At 38.1% G+C, this 19,767-nt stretch overlaps 1 protein-coding gene across 1 annotated transcript in view; it reads left to right on the top strand.

Moving 5' to 3' along the window:
* The window catches only part of jak1 (Janus kinase 1), a 61,976-nt gene that overhangs the window by 12,264 nt on the left and 29,945 nt on the right, over window positions 1–19,767 (top strand). Inside the window, exons 4-19 of the mRNA XM_042514698.2 lie at window positions 3,384–3,537; window positions 4,136–4,299; window positions 5,529–5,797; window positions 6,734–6,849; window positions 7,444–7,626; window positions 9,391–9,548; window positions 10,025–10,139; window positions 11,011–11,209; window positions 13,568–13,677; window positions 14,328–14,480; window positions 14,677–14,764; window positions 14,855–14,982; window positions 15,271–15,409; window positions 18,307–18,458; window positions 18,626–18,776; window positions 19,586–19,674. Coding sequence (XP_042370632.2) covers window positions 3,384–3,537; window positions 4,136–4,299; window positions 5,529–5,797; window positions 6,734–6,849; window positions 7,444–7,626; window positions 9,391–9,548; window positions 10,025–10,139; window positions 11,011–11,209; window positions 13,568–13,677; window positions 14,328–14,480; window positions 14,677–14,764; window positions 14,855–14,982; window positions 15,271–15,409; window positions 18,307–18,458; window positions 18,626–18,776; window positions 19,586–19,674 — 2,368 coding nt within the window. The remainder of the gene's footprint in view (window positions 1–3,383; window positions 3,538–4,135; window positions 4,300–5,528; window positions 5,798–6,733; window positions 6,850–7,443; window positions 7,627–9,390; window positions 9,549–10,024; window positions 10,140–11,010; window positions 11,210–13,567; window positions 13,678–14,327; window positions 14,481–14,676; window positions 14,765–14,854; window positions 14,983–15,270; window positions 15,410–18,306; window positions 18,459–18,625; window positions 18,777–19,585; window positions 19,675–19,767) is intronic.

Genomic DNA, 19,767 nt, shown 5'->3' with positions numbered 1-19,767 from the left:
CACACTACTGATGATTTTTTAACAAAAATCCCATTGTGTCTGTGAAAGCACTAACAGTCAACTTTATACTATCACTGAAATATCGATAGTAAGGTATTAGGTTCAAAATTATTGTGATGTCTGATTTTCTCCATATCCCTCAGCTCTGACTTCAAAGGTCATGTAGATGATGCCAAAAAAAGCCAAAGAAAAGAAAAAAGAACTAGGAAGAGTGTGTTTCAGAGAAATACCCTGCCTAATATGGAGTTTTTTGTTGGTGATCTCAGAACTGCGGGGATTATGCAGTTTTGTGACCTACAGTGTGGTCACATAGTGGATGATGTCGTTCTTTGACCTCCAGTCCACACTGGAGTGGTTTGAACACAATCTGGGATGAGTGCCAGGACCTGCAAGTCAGAGGCCATGAAACTCTATTAGAAAACTCTGGAGTAACCCTTCAAAGTGGGTTTCATTTGCTGACTTAAGTGATGGCGCTCAAATATAACATGGTATGCGAGTTTCAATAAACAGATTTATGTACCACTGTAGATGATGAGGGAGCTGGGCCTGGAGGCCGAACTTGTTTTTTTTTGCCAGTTGATCTACATTCTAACCCTCATCTTTGGTCCCAGAGCTCTGGGTGGTGTCCAAAGGATGGGATCTGGGATTTAAGTGGTAAATTTGTTTGCTTGAAGTGCTGTTCCTCTGTGTCCAAATTTGAGGACTGACTGTGAATACACTAGAGGCATTACATATCCTGGATGGCTTGGTAACGCCACAGGAGTCCCCATAATGAGCTGAAACACATGGCAAGGTGGATGCCAGGGCTACTTTGTTTCTCATGCTGCCATAATGACATGTGCCACAACAATTGATGGAAAATAATGGAAATAAGTGAATGCTGCTGTATATATTTAGTCTGGACTCTAGAGAGGAATTTGTTCATTTCTGAGGATACTTAAATGTGTTGCAAGCAACATCCATTATAGTCACACACACTTAAAAAAAATCAATTTTATCTATAGGTCTCCTTCAGTTTTATGCAGCTGTTAAGCTACTTATAATAACAAAAATGCTTTTCTAGAAGTAAACTAATCTAGTAGAAGATTATACAAATTATTTCAGCAACAAATCCTTGGTCTTCAAATTGTTTTAATTTAGAGCAAATTTAGAGTGAAAAACATAACATCAAGAAGGACTGTCAGGATACTTGGGGATCTCAAAAGAGTAAAACAAAGTCCTATTTGCACATTTTAATTTTGTCATGAAAGGTCTCATATAAACATAGAACATGATTGTTACTATATAGTTTTAAAGGTTGTATTTTGCTCAGAGATGGATGAATGCTTGTCATTGCCATGAAATGAATATGGAGGGCATATCACTTTGTTGCATACAATTTCATAACACCATTCAGTTAGTGGCATTAGTAAAAACACTGCCAAATAATGTAGGTATGATGTATCATCAATCAGTAGCTCTGGTTGTATGAGATCATAACAGAGCAAAAGACACTGGGTGGCTTGGCAAGAGGAGACACATTCTTCAGGTTCCCGCAGGCTTGTTAGATCTCGACTCTCACTTTGGCTTAATAAAAGGAAAGAAAGGAGAAAACGGCCAAAGATATCTGGAACAGTGTTTGGAATTCAGCAAAAGATGGAGGTTAGCAGCAGTTCAGAGAGGGCTTTTTTTTAACCTTCGGCCATACACCAATATAGTCTTAGAAAAGGCATACAAGTCAATTAGAAAAGGAATAAAAGGCAGTGACTCACTGACTTCTTACAACCTTTACGAGTGATACCAAGAGCAGAGTCCAATTTCATACTTGACCTAGTTATAAAAGACTTAATTGCTCATTGTATCTTTGTTTGTTTTTGGAGGGAAAGTTTTGAAAAGTGAAGTCCCTCTTTATTCGACAAGTTGACAAGTTAGATATCATTCCATGCAAAGAGGGAAAAACAACAGAACTGTGGTGTCAATTGAACTTCCTCTTTCTCTGTGCTTTGCCAGTAGCGAGAGAGAAAAGCGAGCATGCGCTGAGCCTAACTGTGGCGGGTGTTGTGTGTGTATTTGTGTGTATAAGGTTTTTTTTGCTGCAGCCTGCTTTGCGTATGATAGTGCTGTCTGTCAGACAAGCAAGGCACCGTGGTCACACAGTCTTCGACATAAAAAAATGCTCAAAACTATCACACAGTGATCAAAATGGCACCAGGATGTATAATTCTGTGAGGCTACAATTATGCAAATCAATGCTTTTAGCTTAAGGTTATCCAAGGCTAACATGTTTACTATGGCATGCAACAGGCTGATGTTAATATTTACATTGTTTAATATCTTACATAAGTATGTTCTTCTGATAACATGTACTAAATTTCCCTTGGTGGCTGCCTGTTTCCTACAGGAAGATCTGCCACTGACGTTTGCACAAAAGTACATGCCAATCCACTGTATAAATGTTTATATACTATATCAGTCTGGACCAAAGTGGTGGACTGACTGACTGAAAGACAGACAGACCAACATCATCATTACTGCTAGCATGGCTTGGAATAAAAAAACAACAACACATTAATGCCCCAGAAAGTTATCCCTGTGTCCTATGCCTATCCTTTTGCAGTCTGTAATGTCCTTCTCTGGCCAATAGAGTTTGCATGCATGTGCCTGTTTTGCTGATTTCCATCTGCCACTTTCCTTTTTTCTCTTTTTATTTTTCCAAATGCTCTCTTGTTTTGTATTACTAATGCCCCTGCACACTGCCCATTGTCAGCTGTTGGTCTTAAAAGGATGTAGACAGACGTCTGTGACGCTGAACAGACAGAGATTATATTTCCTCTGAAAAGCACAGGCTGGCTTAAATATTGCTTCACTTCACAGAAAACAGGAAATTAGGTCAAAATGTAAAAAAAAAAAAAAAAAACCCAAACCAAAACAGAGATGTTACCCAGCACTAAAATTTTTACTGGCTGGGTATGCATTTTGTATTAAAAGTGGAAGTGGGAAATTGAGGGAAAGTGGACAGTGTGGACATTTTTTACAGTTCGATTACTGCATAACAAAGGAGCAAGTAGTGAACTTCCTGTATTGTTTCTCTGTGTCATTTTAAAATTCTACCTTTGGCAGGCCTCTCTTTCACCAAAGGCCAAAAAAATCATCATTGCAAATTCAAGGCTTACCTTGTTATTTATAGGACTGACATCATTCTTCTCTTCTGGGAATAATTTGAAAAAGTAGAAGTGGTTTCCTGAACACGCACGATCAAAATCAGTGCATTCAAGAATTAATTGGGATTCACTGGAATTAAAACTCCTGTTATTTTGTGTATTCTGTGTGCCTTTTCAGAGCTGTTTATACTTTCTTGAACGCACACCCCGTCATAATTCTGTTTACTTTCTTTCTCCTGTCAGGTTTTATTTCAGAAACTGGCATGGAACCACTGAAGGAGAGTCCCCAGTTTGGAGACACTGCATCAGTAAACTCAGAGGGGGACTTAGTCCACAGAAAACACCAGAAGGAACTCCCCTGCTGGACGCTGCCTCTCTCGACTACCTGTTTGCCCAGGTGAAAAAATAATTAGCTACACATCTTACTTTCTTTACATTGGTATGGGAGCATTTAAGGCATTGCTCTGTCATTGTTGCAAATATGAGAATATCTAAAAAGATTTGACTTTACTAAAACCTTTTTATTGTTGTAGTTGTTATTATGTCTTTTAAATACCTTGGAAGTGTCATGGGATTAAAGGCTTTAACATCAACACATTGCACAGTTGAGTTTGAAAACATCAACAGCTGAAAGGAAATAACAATACCAGCAACAATACCAGGAAGTGCAGCTTTAGATAGTAACACCCCTTGAGGGTAATTAAGAGCCACTGCTGTCAGTTACATTCTTTAAGTCCAGTAAAGATATATATAAAGCTCTAACTCAGCAGTAATTGATGTTTCCATATTTCTAGTAACAACTGTTCAGTTATGCAGAGTATAAGAACTAAAAAAAAGTCAGCTACATCATTTCGTTTGGTTGTGTTGACAGGCTCTGTATGCCACACAAAGAACCAAATCATGCAGTGTATCTTATCCAGTTTCAGAGTTCTTTTTATGTTTAAATGCATTTGGTATATCTGTGTGTTAAATGTTTATCTGTGTTTGTTTTGTAGGGCCAACATGACTTTCAGTCAGGCCTTGTTCCTTTAAGGATGTCCCAGTCAGAAGGAGAGCAACACGAGATAGAAAATGAGTGCTTGGGCATGGCTGTACTCGCCATCACTCATTATACTACGAATGTGGATATGCACCTGCCCACGGATTCCCGTGAAATCAGGTAACACAAAACAAACAACATAACATGCACTTGAGTCATTAATTTTCGTCAAGTCTAAAAGGTGCTTCTTCAATAGACTTTTGATAAGAGTCTTAAAATAACACTTAATAACTTAATAACACAAAAAAGCATTTGCACTAAACATTTAAAGGTTTGAAGATAAATATTGAGAAAATATGAATTAATATGATTTGGATTACTATCTGTGACTCGATACATGGACAACACCGCATATGTATATGATGATCCATACATTATCATCCCATTTTTTAACTGCTGATAGTAGTTAACTACTGTCACACCCTGTTGCTCATGTCCTTCATGTTATAACCTCCCACACACATTTGAAGGTTAGAGAGCCAGTAGATACACAAAAACAGCTGTACATACCACATGAAGTAACATAGCTTCTAATTTATGGCTAATTTTAATTAAGTGGAAGCACTGAAAGTTATTAAGTGTATATATTAGTGAAAAGATGTTTATACAGCTCTTTTCGAAACAAAGTTACAAACTGCTCTACATGGTTGAAGTAAGATCAAAACATTTCAGGACTGCAATTAGGCAAATAAAGGCAGACAATTAAAAATAATACAGAAATGAAATACCCAATAACAATATAAGATAAAAACAGTAATAATGAAAATAACACAGACAAGACATGTTAGAAATAAAACATTGTGCAAGCATCAATAAAAAGTTTTTTTCAGGGTTCCTGTGGATCCTCAAAAAGACTAAAAAGACACAAGTCCATTAATTGATATACAAGGCCTTAATTGGTATCAAAATGCCTTAAATCAATCTCTTAAAAGTCTTTAAAATGATAAAACATGGGAAGAAAGATTTATATTAATCATTTTTCTGACGTCGCTTGGTGAAATCTCAAAAATTAATAAAATATATGTACAGAATGCCTCTTGCATTAATGTCACCAAAAAGTAATGTTTTATGTTACAACAAATGTTTGGGCAAATTATTCCTACTCTTAAGTAACTGATGCCTGTTTATGTTTTTTTTTTCCTTCAATTTTGGCTCCTGTCACATTGCTCTTAAATTTAATTTCAAGTGGCTGTAAAAAAAATCTTAAAAAGTCTCAAATCCCACTTTCTTTAATATGTAGGAACCCTGTTTTTTGAAAGATAAGTTTTGAGAAGGAATCAAAAGATTTCACTGTTTCTACAATTTTTTTTCTTAAATTTACATCTATCTTTCTGTCTCAATCCTTCCAGCTACAAACGTTTCATCCCAGAGTCTCTGAACCGCAACATTAAGCAGCGCAACTTTCTGACACGCATCCGCATCAACAACGTCTTTAAGAAATTCCTCAGTGAATTTAACCGCCGCACAATGAAGGACAGTAACATCACACTGTACGATCTGAAGATCAAGTACCTGGCCACACTGGAGGGCCTGACCAGCGGCCTGGGTAGCGAGCTGTTTGAGCCCATCTCACTCAGTGTAAAGCAGGAAGGAGATCTCTGCAATGGAGGTTACTATGGTAAGTTTTCAGGCGGGGCGGCCTCTAGCTCACCTGCTAGAGTGTGCGCCCCATACGCCAAGGCTTTTGCAGCGGCTCAGGGTCAATTCAGGCCTGTGGCCCTTTGCTGCGTGTCATTCCCCCTCTCTCTCCCACATTTTCTGTCATTCTACAGCTGACCTATCAATAGGGAATAATGCCCAAAAAATAATCTAAAAAAAGTTTTACTGGTACTACAGGAGATTAAAGATGATTTAAGATAATCCCTGTGGCAGCTGATATAATAACAACGGAAGAAAACTATCACACAAAAGAGGGAGACAGATAAAATGATCAGTCAAAATATAGTCGCTACCACTAAACTGATATCTTGTTTTACTTGTTTCTGTAGACCTGTTATAATATTTGAATAGCTGCAGTTTAGTCACGGTGGTTACGTGACAGTGGTTGGTTTGGTGTGTTTACATGCAGAGTACCTGTGGTGTCCTGCCCACAGTTCTAAAGGAAAAAAAACAGTTTGTTGATGTTGAAAGACACCTGAAATATTGCGTGAGTTTGTGTAGATGGTTAAAACCCAAAGTGAAAGAAACAAGATGTTTACATGTCACATTATCCTACTTATCGCAGAGTAGACCAGACCCTGGATGAGTCTAACCACCGTGTGAAGTTTTCAAGCACTGATGCAGAGCTGGATGGTTTGAGCTTCCTGCTTAAGAGCAGAGTTTCTTTCAGTGTAAACATACAGTAGCCGTGGCCAATAAGACTCTGCCTCTCTCTGCCTGGTCACCGCCAAAGTTTTCCCAAAAGAAATATTGAAAAAAACCCAAAACAAAAGCATTAACTATTATATAATTTTTTTTTTATAGTCTACAATTTATGTGTCCTTCAACTGCAGGATTTAAATATTTAGGCTTCATGTGTAACTGCCGCTATCTAATGTTTGTTTGCTGTTTCTAGGGTACTACAACCAGAGTCAAGGGCAGAGCCAGAGTCAGAACATAGAGCCCAGCCATGACATGCAGGTCCTGGTTACTGGTACCACTGGTATTTCCTGGAGGAAGAAGCCTGCTGCAGTGAGTGAAACTGTGTGTGAAGAAGACATTGTGTTGGAGAGATAATGGCCTCTAGTTTCACTAGTGTCAGATAAACTGTCAGTTACAAACAGTTGTCAAACATCATAAAATAAAAATATTAACTCCCTGTTTGAAGTCTCAATTTCCAAGTCCCTATAGGTATATCATAGGGGTATTTAACGGACAAGAAAGTGAACAAATGTGTATGGTTTTATTTCTTATTTGCTATTTTGTCCAATTCGTGAAAAGCAGAACATTTCAAGGTTATGTTTCCCATTTTTATGCAGAAAGTACTGAAATTTATATAAAACCAATCAAGAAATGACATACTGAGATAGCAGGTGGACACATTTCCAATTATATTGATGATGAGTATGAATTAGTTTGAAAATGCAGTACAGTTGTCTTCATTTTTTTTCACATTAGAGGTAACTAGTCCAAATGTGATGGTGCTGCATATTATCTAGGACAAATATTGCAAAGGCAATAGCAGTAATTTTGAATGGTTATTGACATTATTTGAAAGTATTGCTGGTTTTGTTTTTATTTAGTAATTTGTGAGTGTATATGTTTTTTGTCTGTCTTTTAAAATAGACATCTGTGATCACCAAAGAAAAGGGCAAGTCAAAGAAGAACAAGTTGGATGGAAAACAGAAAAATGACAAAAAGAAAGAAGCAGACGAAGGCTGGGTGATTTTCTGTGACTTCCATGAGATCACACATGCTGTCATCAAAGAGGCCATGGTCACCATCTCCAGACAGGACAACAAGAGGATGGTGAGGCAAACAAATCAAAAAGCACTGCGCTTCATGTGGGATTGGATTTCATTATTGACACCTAGACATCAATATCTGTTTTTAATAACCCCCAATTGTAACTTCATATGTTTATTATATACAGTAGATTGTCCTTTACAACATGTCACATGTTGCTCAGTGAAATAGTGTCATTCAAAGACAGAAGCTGTAAACAAACAGTGTTTAAAGTAAAAATTCCACAATGTTGTTTTAGTTCTGAAGCCTGCTTGTCATTCCAGAGATCAATATTTTTTCCATTCATTCAGTATTACACCTGAATTTGCCATCATCAGGTTCCTATGTAGTATAGGAAGTATGGAATTTGATTTTTGTAATTTGCAGTATGAAAAAATAGTATGAAATTTTATTACAGACTTGTCTGTATTTTGTTGTCTAAAATTTAGAAAATAATCAGAATTTCTAATAATGATTTGTTCATAGAAGCAGAGCATGGAGCAGTCAGCCATTGCAGACAAAATGTGTAACACTATCTTAGGGAGTGCAGGCAAGGGCAGGCTTAATGTTATCGAAAGCAAGTCACGAAGTAAAGCGTCTGACTGAATACACGCTGCGATGCAAAGCTGCCTCTACGCCAAACTCTACCCAAAGTGCCTCAAATCTGAACCACATCTGGACATCCGTGACTAAATTAGTTCGGAAGAAAATGCTGCAGGATCTTTGAATTGTATATATGCTGTACATATCATCACAAATAATCAAATCTTAAGCTTGGCTGGACATTTATCAGTTATGCAGTGATAGGAAAAGTATACATATCATCTTTTCTGTGAAAGTGAACCTTTATGCCTGTGTTTATCATCATTTATAACACATAATAACACAGTTAATTAAAGATGCAGCAAAGATGCAGTGAAAATTAAATTATCTTTTTTTTTCAATTCATTTTCGGTTCTTATTTATAAAAGAAACTAAATATTGGGACAAACGCACACACAAAATCATATAATATTATTTATTCACTATGCTAAGGGAAATTAATATAGTATAGTTAGCACTGATAAGTTTATTTCATCATGGAGCAGAGATGAATTTGTCAGCTTGTTCGTTGGTAATTTAATTGTTTGTTGTTTGTTGTTAAATGATTTGAATGAGCTACAGAGTCTATTATGTTACCATATAGCCAGAATGTAACATATATGTTAACCGTTGGATTTTACAACCATTTATTTGCATAAGAAGTCTGCAAATTTGAGCCTGTAAAAGTAAAGAATTATGAAGTGAAACGTGTAGGAACCTGCTTATAGGTATTGGTATTTAGGTAATTAGTTTTTAAAAGAATTTATTGTACAAAATTCATGTGGCTTTTTTTGGCCTCAAGCCTACTCAGTGAAATTACTACCATTGTGATTAGTTATAGCACAGTCATAATAAGATCACTTATTGGTGCATATTTTAATAACTTAGACTGCTGCCTCTAGTTCTCATAAAAATGAACTAGAGGCGGTACCGCCTCTTGTTTTTATAGTTAATGTGACCAACAGCAACATTTGTTTCCCTATATACCATGTTGAAGCATAGCCTCTCTCTTGCTAGATGCCATTAACCATGACTAATTTTGATTTGATGCTTCGTCATGATGATGGATTTCGAGTTTTGTAATTCGATACTGCTCTTTTACATAGCCCTCTGTAGTACTGTGGCTTTTCTAATATCTCCTATTCTAATCAGCTCTTCCCTCCCTCCTTCTCTTAATCTCTTTCTCATCATCTCCTCTCTGTTCAGGAGTTGCAAATGGCTTCAAGGGTTGAAGCTCTGTCCTTTGCCGCCCTCGTGGATGGGTACTTTAGGCTGACAGTGGATGCCCATCACTTCCTTTGCAAGGAGGTGGCCCCTGCTTCAGTGGTGCACAATACCAAAAACAGCTGCCACGGACCCATCTGGTGTGTACTGGTAGTTTTATTAGTGCAAATGTGTGTGTACGTATGTGTCCATCACAAACCATCTGCTGCTGCCCCTCAATTGTGTTTCCCATTGCTGCACACGAATCACACTCTGCTTTTTAAAGTCATTCTTATTTAAGGTTTTGTTAACTTACATTTTGTTTACCAACGTTTTCAGTTTTAGCAATCTAAAGTTTATTTAAATTTAGATTCTGCTTGTGACAAATCAGTGCTGTTTTGTTGCTCTATTTGTATAATTTAAATTTTCAAAAGGTTTAAAGCACACAAAATAAGCCCATAATATATAGAGAGATAACTTTCAAAATCTGTTGAAGGAAAACTGTACCATGTACAGGTCACAACAAAACAAATACAGTTTGATAGACATACTAACAATATAGCAGTTATTCTAACCTATGTTGTATGTATTATCTTTCACTGAAGCTTGTAGTTAAATCTTCTTTTCCACTCCCCAGCACGGAGTATGCTATTCACAAGCTGCGTCAGGAGGGCAATGAGGAGGGCACCTACATCCTGCGCTGGAGCTGCACTGATTACCAGTACATCATCATCACAGTGGTCTGCACTGAGGTAGAGTGACTTAATTCATTAGGTCTCAGTAAGCTAAATATTGTTTATTCTCTGAAGTGAAATCGAGATAGAGTAGACAAATTAGCCCCATGAATTGTTTTACGACTATCCCGTCCTTTTTGAACTCTGGAAAATATTGGGAAATGACAGTGACATTACTCCATTATAGTATAATTATTAGTAAATTATGTGTTCTTAATATAAGTATTGTTATAACCAAAAGCTGAAATTGAATACAAATGAATTCAAATATTATTACAGTAATTGGAGGAAATCCAAAATTGAGGTGCTGTGGCTGTTGACGTAACTGAAGAAAATAAATCTCCCTAGTTCCAGTTTAATCACTTATATAAGATATATTTGGTGTTGCCAACAAAAAATTGAAGTGCCGGTCATGTTTTGTAAATGAAAACTGGAATCAAAACTACACTCATCTTTGTTGGTGTGTGGTAGAGAAAAACGGATGTATTTCGAGATCCTGTTTTGCAGTTTGTCCTGGCATCTCAGTGATGTACTGGAAAGGAGTTGTGTAGGTTATTCACTAACCAGACTGCAGGACACACACATAGATAAACACAAGCACCACACCAAATTTTGTTGGTTTATTTTATATTGGATTACAGGATGCTTGGACCAGGACAGGTCACCACAGTGTTCTGCAGCTTTATGAGTCCATATAGGAGGAAACATCCATACACGCACACACTCACACTCATTCATAAAGCTGACCCAATGGGTCATCTTAGCCACCGTTTACAGTCACAGTTTATATGAGATCTGAGTGACACATATCTGTGGTGTTTACATGTGTCAGTGGAGCTTTGAAGAGCTTTGTAAACCTTCTTGCCCAAATAACTCTCTTTGCACTCAGATTGACCTGAAGGAGTCTCGTCCTGTGCGTCAGTATAAGAACTTCCAGATTGAGGTGGGCTCCGATGGGTATCGCCTGTACGGAACTGAGACTCTTCGGGCCACTCTTGCAGAGCTGCTGGAGCACCTGGAGGGCCAAAACCTTCGCACAGACAACCTCCAGTTCCAGCTGTTGCGCTGCTGCCCTCCACAGCCTAGAGGTAGGCTTAATGCTGTCACAGGCATGGAAAGTGACATGATGATATACTCAATAGCACATGCACCCAGCGCTCAATTACTAAATAAGAAGGGAAGCACATAGTACTGCAAATTCATCAAGCTAGAAACGGTTAAGCAGACCTTCATTCTCAAGTGAGCTGTGCTTTTAAGTAACTTGAAATCACTTAATACAAATGGAATGTAAAAGATACAATCAGACTCTCTGCAGGTACTTAAAAAGTCTTAAAATGTCCTATATTTAGTTTAAAAAATATTAGGACTTAAACATATATAATATGTAAATATGTTTACATTTGAATTTGTGGGGTCTTAATTACCACAAACAATTCATCTTATTTCATTTACCCATCTTTTCCACTTCTTGTAGATTAGCCTAACTCACTCTAATAACCATATTCCTGCAGGAAACCTATCTCTGTACAGGACCACATACATACTTTTACGGTTGTACTCCATTGTATTAAAATTCACATATTACAGGATACTGCAGAGCAACAGCAATAATGGACCTTACAGAAAAGTATGTCTTGAGTGTTGACATCTTTGATGGAGAGTGAAAGACCATTTTGAATCCAATCCGAAAACGCTCGATACGAGTGAAGTTTGTCAGTTTTTTGCAACTTGTTGAATTAAAACGTAAAGCTATTTAAAGCAGTTGTGGTAAGATGCTAAATGTGATAAAAGACTGCTTAAGAAAGAATGCTTTGAATACTCTGCGGTGTTCCTGCACTCTATGTGCTGTTTTGTGTACTGATACATCACAGCTAGGTGTATTAATACATACAACAGACCACACCTAACTGTGATAGTGGTTTGGGACAGAAATGCAACTGACTTTAACCTTGTAAACCATAGAGGTCACTGAAGCAAAGCATTCCCTCCATACAACATTTAAAGTGGTGTGTGTGTGTGTGTGTGTGTGTGTTGTTCTGTGTGTTTTTATCTAACTGAGGGTAACTGTAGCTGGAATGAACAATGTATGTGTGTCAGCGTGTCTCTCAAATGGTGTCAAGGAGGAAGAGAGTTGTAAATGTGGGTTTCCGGAGCCAAGCTAGCACTCTTGTGTTTACTTTACTCAGGGAAAGGTGGAGTCATGTATGCATGTGGGCATGGATGTGTTGAGCTGTTTATGTTTGTTGGGGTTGTGCGGTGTTGATTATTATCATAAGGCATAACTGTTTTGGGTTAGGGTTTGTAGCTTTATCTGCTCTAAAGGAAGATAAGAGACTGGAGTGCTGTGTTGTTAAAATATTAATGATGTATTATACAACATCCCAGCTATGACAATAAAACACTGGTGTTCCTGCATCCCAGGAATATGATAAAATCTATTACTTTCATTAGTGTTATTTTGAGTCTATGTGTGGTTTTAGCTGTGGTAAAATATTATAAATGAATGGCAGATGGGTAAAAGGACTACATGGCTTAAATTTCAATAGGTGTGTGTACCTGATACTAGAATTGGGTTTTTTTTACATAAGCAAATTTGAATAAGAACATGTTAGCTTAGTGTTAATGTAAATGATAGGTTAGGCTTGGATTAGGTTAAGGGGTTAAGGACAGGGTGCAGTTAATCCGTGGGTGCATGCTGTATTTGAGTTTTGCACAAAACCCAGATTGCATGTTACATAACAATACTCCTAACATCCTTTGACAGTGAAAGCAGGGTGATGCTGATGGAGTGCAGATATTCTTTTCCCCCTTAAACCACAGTGCGCTGGTTTTGTCACAACATAAGACACCCACAGACACACACATGCAGAAGTGCACGCATGTATAGTATGCTGACAGGCACAGAGGCACATTTTCACATTGTCCTCCCACGCGCAGCTCTGTACATACAAAAAATACACTGAATCAGTCTGGCATGCTAGCCTAAATAGCTGCTCACATCATTGCCACATTGACGTAATTGTTGAGAGCTGGTTTTACCACATGTAAACACACTTTTGCTTTCAGTGTGTATATGAGCATCTATACATTTGCAGCATCTGTGGGTGTTAGACACTTCAACCCAAGTTTACCTCTCAGTGAGCATTGCTTCAGCTTTTATTGTTTTCAGGGTGCATTGTTGTTGTGTGATTTCAGTGCAGACTTTTAAATCAATCAACTTTCAACAGTGTGACAATAACATGACCTTGACAACAAAACAAGCAGACATGACATTCTCTGTGACGGATTACCAAACACAAACAATTGTCAAGTTTGATGTAGAAGAAAAAAAAAACTTTCATACTTTTGAAAATGTCTTTATGAAAATGTTCCTACTTTATAGTATGCACAACTTCATACAAAAACGGAGGCACAGCCCTTTAAACATGTGTGTGTTTGTGTTGCAGAGATTTCTAACCTGTTGGTGGTCACTAAAGATAGAGCGCCGACCCCTCAGACCCCCATGCAGGAGAGTCAGCTCAGCTTTCATCGCATTCTCAAGGAGGAGATTGAACAGGTACACCTCATCATTTTTTTGTCCGTCTCCCATGTTATGATAGTTATGCAGTGCTCTTATAGGATGTATGTAGATATGATGTAAGATGTAAAACTCTCCAAATAAATAATGAAAAAGTCCATATAATGTATTTAAGCTTCCAGTGTTCTGCATGTCATTTATGTGAATTAGGGTGGCAATAAATGGGGTAATGTAAAGCAACGTGTCATTATCGCAAAATAAACCCAACAATAATGTGCAATATCCTGGTTATTACACAGCTAAAGACATCAATATTTTGACACAGACTATTGGTTTAGAAATAGGATTGCAGTTGTATAACAACAAAAAAACACCATCATGCCTGATCATTTCTTTATATGTTTGGTGTTGTATATACAGTATATATAAATATTCGGTTACATATCTCCCCCACAGAACACCCAGTTGAACTTATTTCTGTCTAAAAACAAGTACTTGTCTCATTTCTAATAAGGCTTCACACGCAGAGGTTGCTTATCGTCCAGCACACAAGGAATAAACAAGCATTAACCAAAGCTAATCCTATACACAGAAAATGTATTTACCACAAGTTTCAGGAACCCTTTTCTTGTATTAGCCATAGTTTGATACTGGATGTAACTTTTTTTCTTCTCTGTTGCGTTAACCAGGAGGAGCACCTTGGCAGGGGCACAAGAACTAACATCTACTCAGGCACACTGAGGGTGAAGAGTGAGGAGGAGGAGGATGCAGGTTACTCATCCTTCCAGGAGGTCAAGGTGGTCCTGAAAGTGCTGGGTTCTGGACACAGGGACATATCCCTGGTGAGACACATTCATGCATTCTGTACTGTACTGCGTACTGTAGAACCGTTTCGGTGAGGACCTTATCCAATCTGTAACGTCTTGCCTCACTGAAAGCTAATATTTATTGGCAGCAAGCTGTTTCAAATGCTAACCAGACCACAATAGTTCCTGTAATGTGCTATGCATTGACTCATCTTTGTCTTCCTGATGACAGGCCTTCTTCGAAACAGCCAGCATGATGCGACAAGTTTCCCATAAACACATCGTGCTGCTGTATGGAGTGTGTGTCCGCCACCAGGAGAGTAAGTTCATTTAAAGAACTGTGTGCGTGTGTACATGTGAATGAGAGTGTGGGGCTGTTTCTTACATCTTTGCCTCTTTATGTGGAACAGATATCATGGTTGAGGAGTCTGTCCAGCTAGGACCACTGGATGTATTCATGAGGAGACAGCATAGCCCACTCAGCACACCGTGGAAGTTCCAGGTGGCCAAGCAGCTGGCCTCAGCTCTCAGTTACTTGGTGAGAAAGGAAAACACATACACATGCACACAAACTGTAGGAATGTAAGCATGTAATTGCTGTGTTCATCCATGGGATTACCTGCACCATGTTAGACTGATATTGTCAACATGATTTTTTATCTTTATATACCCACACATATATATGTGAGTGTGTGTGTGTGTGTCTGTGTGTATTTATGTATACATATATATATGTATATACACACAGACACACACACACACACACACACACACACACACACACACATATACTAATAGCTCTCCTGTATTTTGTTTGTGTTTGTAGGAGGACAAAAAGCTGGTCCATGGCTTTGTGTGTGCTAAAAACATCCTGCTGGCCAGAGACGGACTGGGCACTGATGAAGGAGGGCCCTTCATCAAGTTAAGCGACCCGGGAATACCAATCACAGTACTCACCAGAGAGGGTGGGTACAAAGTACACGTACACACTCTCTTTCTCTTTCTCTTTCTCTCTCTTTCTTTCTCTTTCTCTCTCTCTATCTCTCTCTCTCGCTCTCTCTCTCTCTCTGTCTCACTCTCCCTCTCTCTGGGGTTACTCAAATGGAAACCTAAATGTTTACAAAATACCTTCAATGGAAAATTTCACAACAACTTCCTCTTTTTTTCCTGGTTAGCTGTAAATGATGGTGAAACCAAAAATGAGAACAGATAGAATACTGTCACTACATGTACTAAAGTTTAACTTAAATTATTTTGACAGCAGATTGGTAAGAATAATTTGCAATCCTTATCAAATAATGAACTAGAACTCCAAGATACAAAGAGTAATGCCAATTAAAATAAATTTATAACTGTTTTGACAAACACTTTATGCAAAATGAAAGTATCCATTGACGTTAGACTACCAAGTCAAGATTTCAGCTCATACATCTGATGATGAGGAAGCTTTTTCCATGCACTCTGAGTTGGATTCTTGTGCCTTCACACCAGTGATGATCGTAGCAGGAGCCTTTTTGTTTTGGGGTTGTATGTTTATCTATCAGTCACATTTTCATGAAAGCAATATCACTTCCATTTTGCAAAAAAAAAAAGTATTTAAAACTATTTTATTAAATCCCTTCTTGACAGACATGGATGTAAACTACAACTTGGCTGGTTGGCGGAGGCATATACCCATTAGGTGGTAATTCTAGTTGTCGAGTTATGTCATCCTCTGTTCCCTCATTCCTTCCCACAAACTACAAACAAAAAGGAGAAAAACAAATTAAAAAAAGAACATTTCTGATCATTCAGAGGTAGTCAGTAATGGGACTCATATTTGGCACATAATCAATACACATTGCACTGGGCCCATTTCCCCCTCAAACGATAATTTGTTTTGCACAGGCTAGATCTGGGATCAGGAAGGATGGCACAATAAGAAGGACATTTCTCAGATTGCACAGTTCCCCTCAAATGGCTGCCTCATGTTTCTGTTTGTCTGTTAGAGCTAGAAGATGTGTGATGTAACGCAGTGTGGCTGCACAGATGGATCTGCAAACCACGGAACAGACTGGAAATGTTTCTTTGCAAATGTCCATCGCATCACACTCCTGGGAACGCTCCTCCCTCCCTCTTTGTTCCCAGAACTCTTTACATTTCTTCTTCTGCCTCCATCACTTTGTAGAACAATCAGTCTTCCAGTTACAGCATCGATGTCCTTGTATATAGATTTGATTGAACGCATTGTGGGCAAAGTGCTGAGAAACCCACTGGGAGTGTGCTTCCCTTCTTCCCAGCAATCTCCGATCGCTTTACCCTCAAACCCGCTCATCACTGTCTTTCTTTTTTCTCTTTCTTTTGTCCTCACACTCAATTATCTCTTGCCTTGCTCCTGTTTCTGTCCCCGTCTTCTCCCTTCGCTCCATTCAGCCCCTTAGCTGCTTCGTTCCCTCTTTACTCCTCCTCCATTTTCACTTAATTTAGTCCTCCATTCTGAGCTGTACACGCTTACAATACATACCCCTCATGTGATTTTATGGATTTATGGAGCCAAAAAGCCAACTGTGGACATCAGCCAATCAGTTAGCTTGTCTTCCAGTAAGAGTAATATATCCCAGCCAAAGCTTTTTAGTTTCAGTGGATGCAGTCAGTCAACATTTTAATCCAGCCACTTGCCCAGTCAGCCTGTCAGAGATAGACTGTATTTCACTGTTAGTTCCTGGTATTTTGAGCATGGTGGGGGTATGTCTGCTCAGATTCATGAGGTCACGCCATAACAGTTGCTTTTTAAATAGTGTTTTTACATAAGAGATTGTGTTAGCATTTTGTTGCAGTGATATTATTGATTGTAGTGTCAAAAAACCTGTTACACTCAAATGTACAAATTATAAAACATATACATCTGGTTTAAAATACATACTCTGCTTCAACACGTACTTACCTAATTGCCTTTTTAAACATAATCTTGAACTTTATCGATTTCATATTTATTCCTCTATCTATCTGTCTGTCTGTCTGTACACACTATAACTATCATTATTTCTTCTTCTTTGTTCAGCTTTGTTGTCCATGATTATGTCTGTTTCTATGATCCTTATATTTTTCTTGAACTATGTGTGAGTACATTGAAAACAACTTGAAACGAAAAAGTCAAATTCCTTGTATGTGTGTACATATTTGGCCACTAAGGCTGATCTGGTATTCTTACAATAACAAGACTTGTTTAACAGTTTCCTGTTGATTGATTTGTTATATCAGAAGAGAAATAGTCACAAAAATTCCAAATTTTCATGGAAGGATTTTATTTGTACAACATCCTGTACATTATTCTCTATCCTTAGACCCATGATGTGGACAAATCAGTGGTAAGGAGAAAAAAAAGAGAAGCCTCAGGAAGGGAAACATAGGAGAGATCTACGGTAGATTGACTTGCAGTAAATGCCAATATGAAGAGAAATAACCATATTATATGATAAAATCACAAAATGTCAAAGAATAATAGTATTAGGGAAAAAAATGCAAACGTAATGGAAAAATTAAGCTCTTCAGGTGCTGCAAACCATTTTTAGGATGTGGACCACAAAACTTTGATAGAAATGTAAATATTACAGCCTGATGAGAACAGGGCAGGTGTGGTTATAATATATATAATATTAGGATATTGGATTAGGATATTAGGATATATTATAATATATATTAGGATATATTAAGATAAGTGAGTACATGTTTGTACCTAGCATCACGTCCGTGCTGTCAAACATAATTGCAATTCAGAATTTCCGTGTTTTGTATTTTCACACATTTCCAATAATCAACTTTTGTTTTTATGAAGGCACTTGCGGGACTGAAACAGATAAGCTGACTTTGTTTTCCGCTGCAGACTGTGTGCGTCGTATCCCATGGATCGCTCCCGAGTGTGTCAAGAGCGTGTCCTCCCTGAGCATCGCAGCTGACAAATGGGGCTTTGGTACCACCCTGTGGGAGATTTGCTATGATGGAGAAGTCCCTCTCAAAGACAAGAAACTCACAGAGGTAGGAGGCACACACAAGAACGTTATATGACAATGATTCTATATCATCATACATGCATCTAAACTAATCATTAATTTAAAATGTGAAGCTTTCCTACATTTTTTAAAATTCCTGTTCATTTTCCCATTTCACCTCCTCATTCAAATGTATGTGTTTGTGCTGAGCAGAAGGAGAGGTTTTATGAAACAGAATGCCAACTGGCCACCCCAGACTGCAAAGAGCTGGCTGATCTGATGACCCACTGCATGAACTACGATCCAAAGAAGAGACCTTTCTTCAGGGCAATCGTCAGAGACATAGACATGCTTGAGGAAAAGAGTATGTATTGTGTGAGAGGATTGTGTGTACTGTACATTACATGATTGTATTTTCATATAGTGGAGTGGATGCAATTATGAAGTATGAATATGAAAGGTTTGGTTCTGCAGTTTTATTGCTGCCTTATCCGCCTCCTGAAACATGTAGTTGAACAGGATTGAGCGTACCCCGCAGAACGGGCTAAAAGCAGTAACAGGTTCAAAAATCCAAGGCAGTTGTGTACAGTTGGAATATGATCTGAATGTTTTGCATGTTTTGTTTCTCACTTAGCAGCAGTCCTCTACACAGCGCAAAGAGAGAGAGTTGTTTACTCAACTTAGATGTTCATGAGGAAGTTCACTGGGTGCAGTATCACTGATCTGCCCTTCAGCTGGGCCCCATGGCAACGTAATAGACTCTGTTCTTCCACCTGCTGGCCAGCAGTGGATACTGCAGTGTATCTTACTTAAGTTTAAAGCATATTGACCTTTGTACATTAAAATCCCAAGACAGTTACAAAATCACCTTAATTCGAAAATTTGTCATCTTTAATTTACACCTAAAAAGGCTTCAAAATTAGAAGGAAAACACTGTTTTGGTCAAATAAACAATTTTGAAATAATTGATAATGGTTACACAGAATGACTCTTGCTTGACTGTGGAAACCAGAACATGCAAGCAGTTACATAACCACAGAAAATTCTGGTGAAAACTTTGACGCTGTCAACCACAACAGACTTCCTATGACGCAAGCAGGCTTATGTCAAGGAAAAGACATGTTTTACCCAGCAAGCTCAATGTATATGTTTATTTTTTTTTCTATCTCACAGATCCATCTATCAAACCCCAGCCTACACCAGAGGTGGACCCAACGATGTTTGAAAAGAGATTCCTGAAGAAGATCAGAGATCTGGGAGAGGTAAATTGTTTTATGCTGTATTAGCAGATGTTACCATTTATCAGAATGATCAAGCTATAAATTTCAAGACGCGTAAATATGTAAAAATATGTA

Source organism: Plectropomus leopardus, chromosome 5 (genome assembly GCF_026936395.1).
Source record: "Plectropomus leopardus strain MGB_pleo_1.0 chromosome 5, ASM2693639v1, whole genome shotgun sequence".
Taxonomy (NCBI): Eukaryota; Metazoa; Chordata; class Actinopteri; order Perciformes; family Serranidae; genus Plectropomus; species Plectropomus leopardus.
This window is presented reverse-complemented; position numbering and strand designations above follow the sequence as displayed.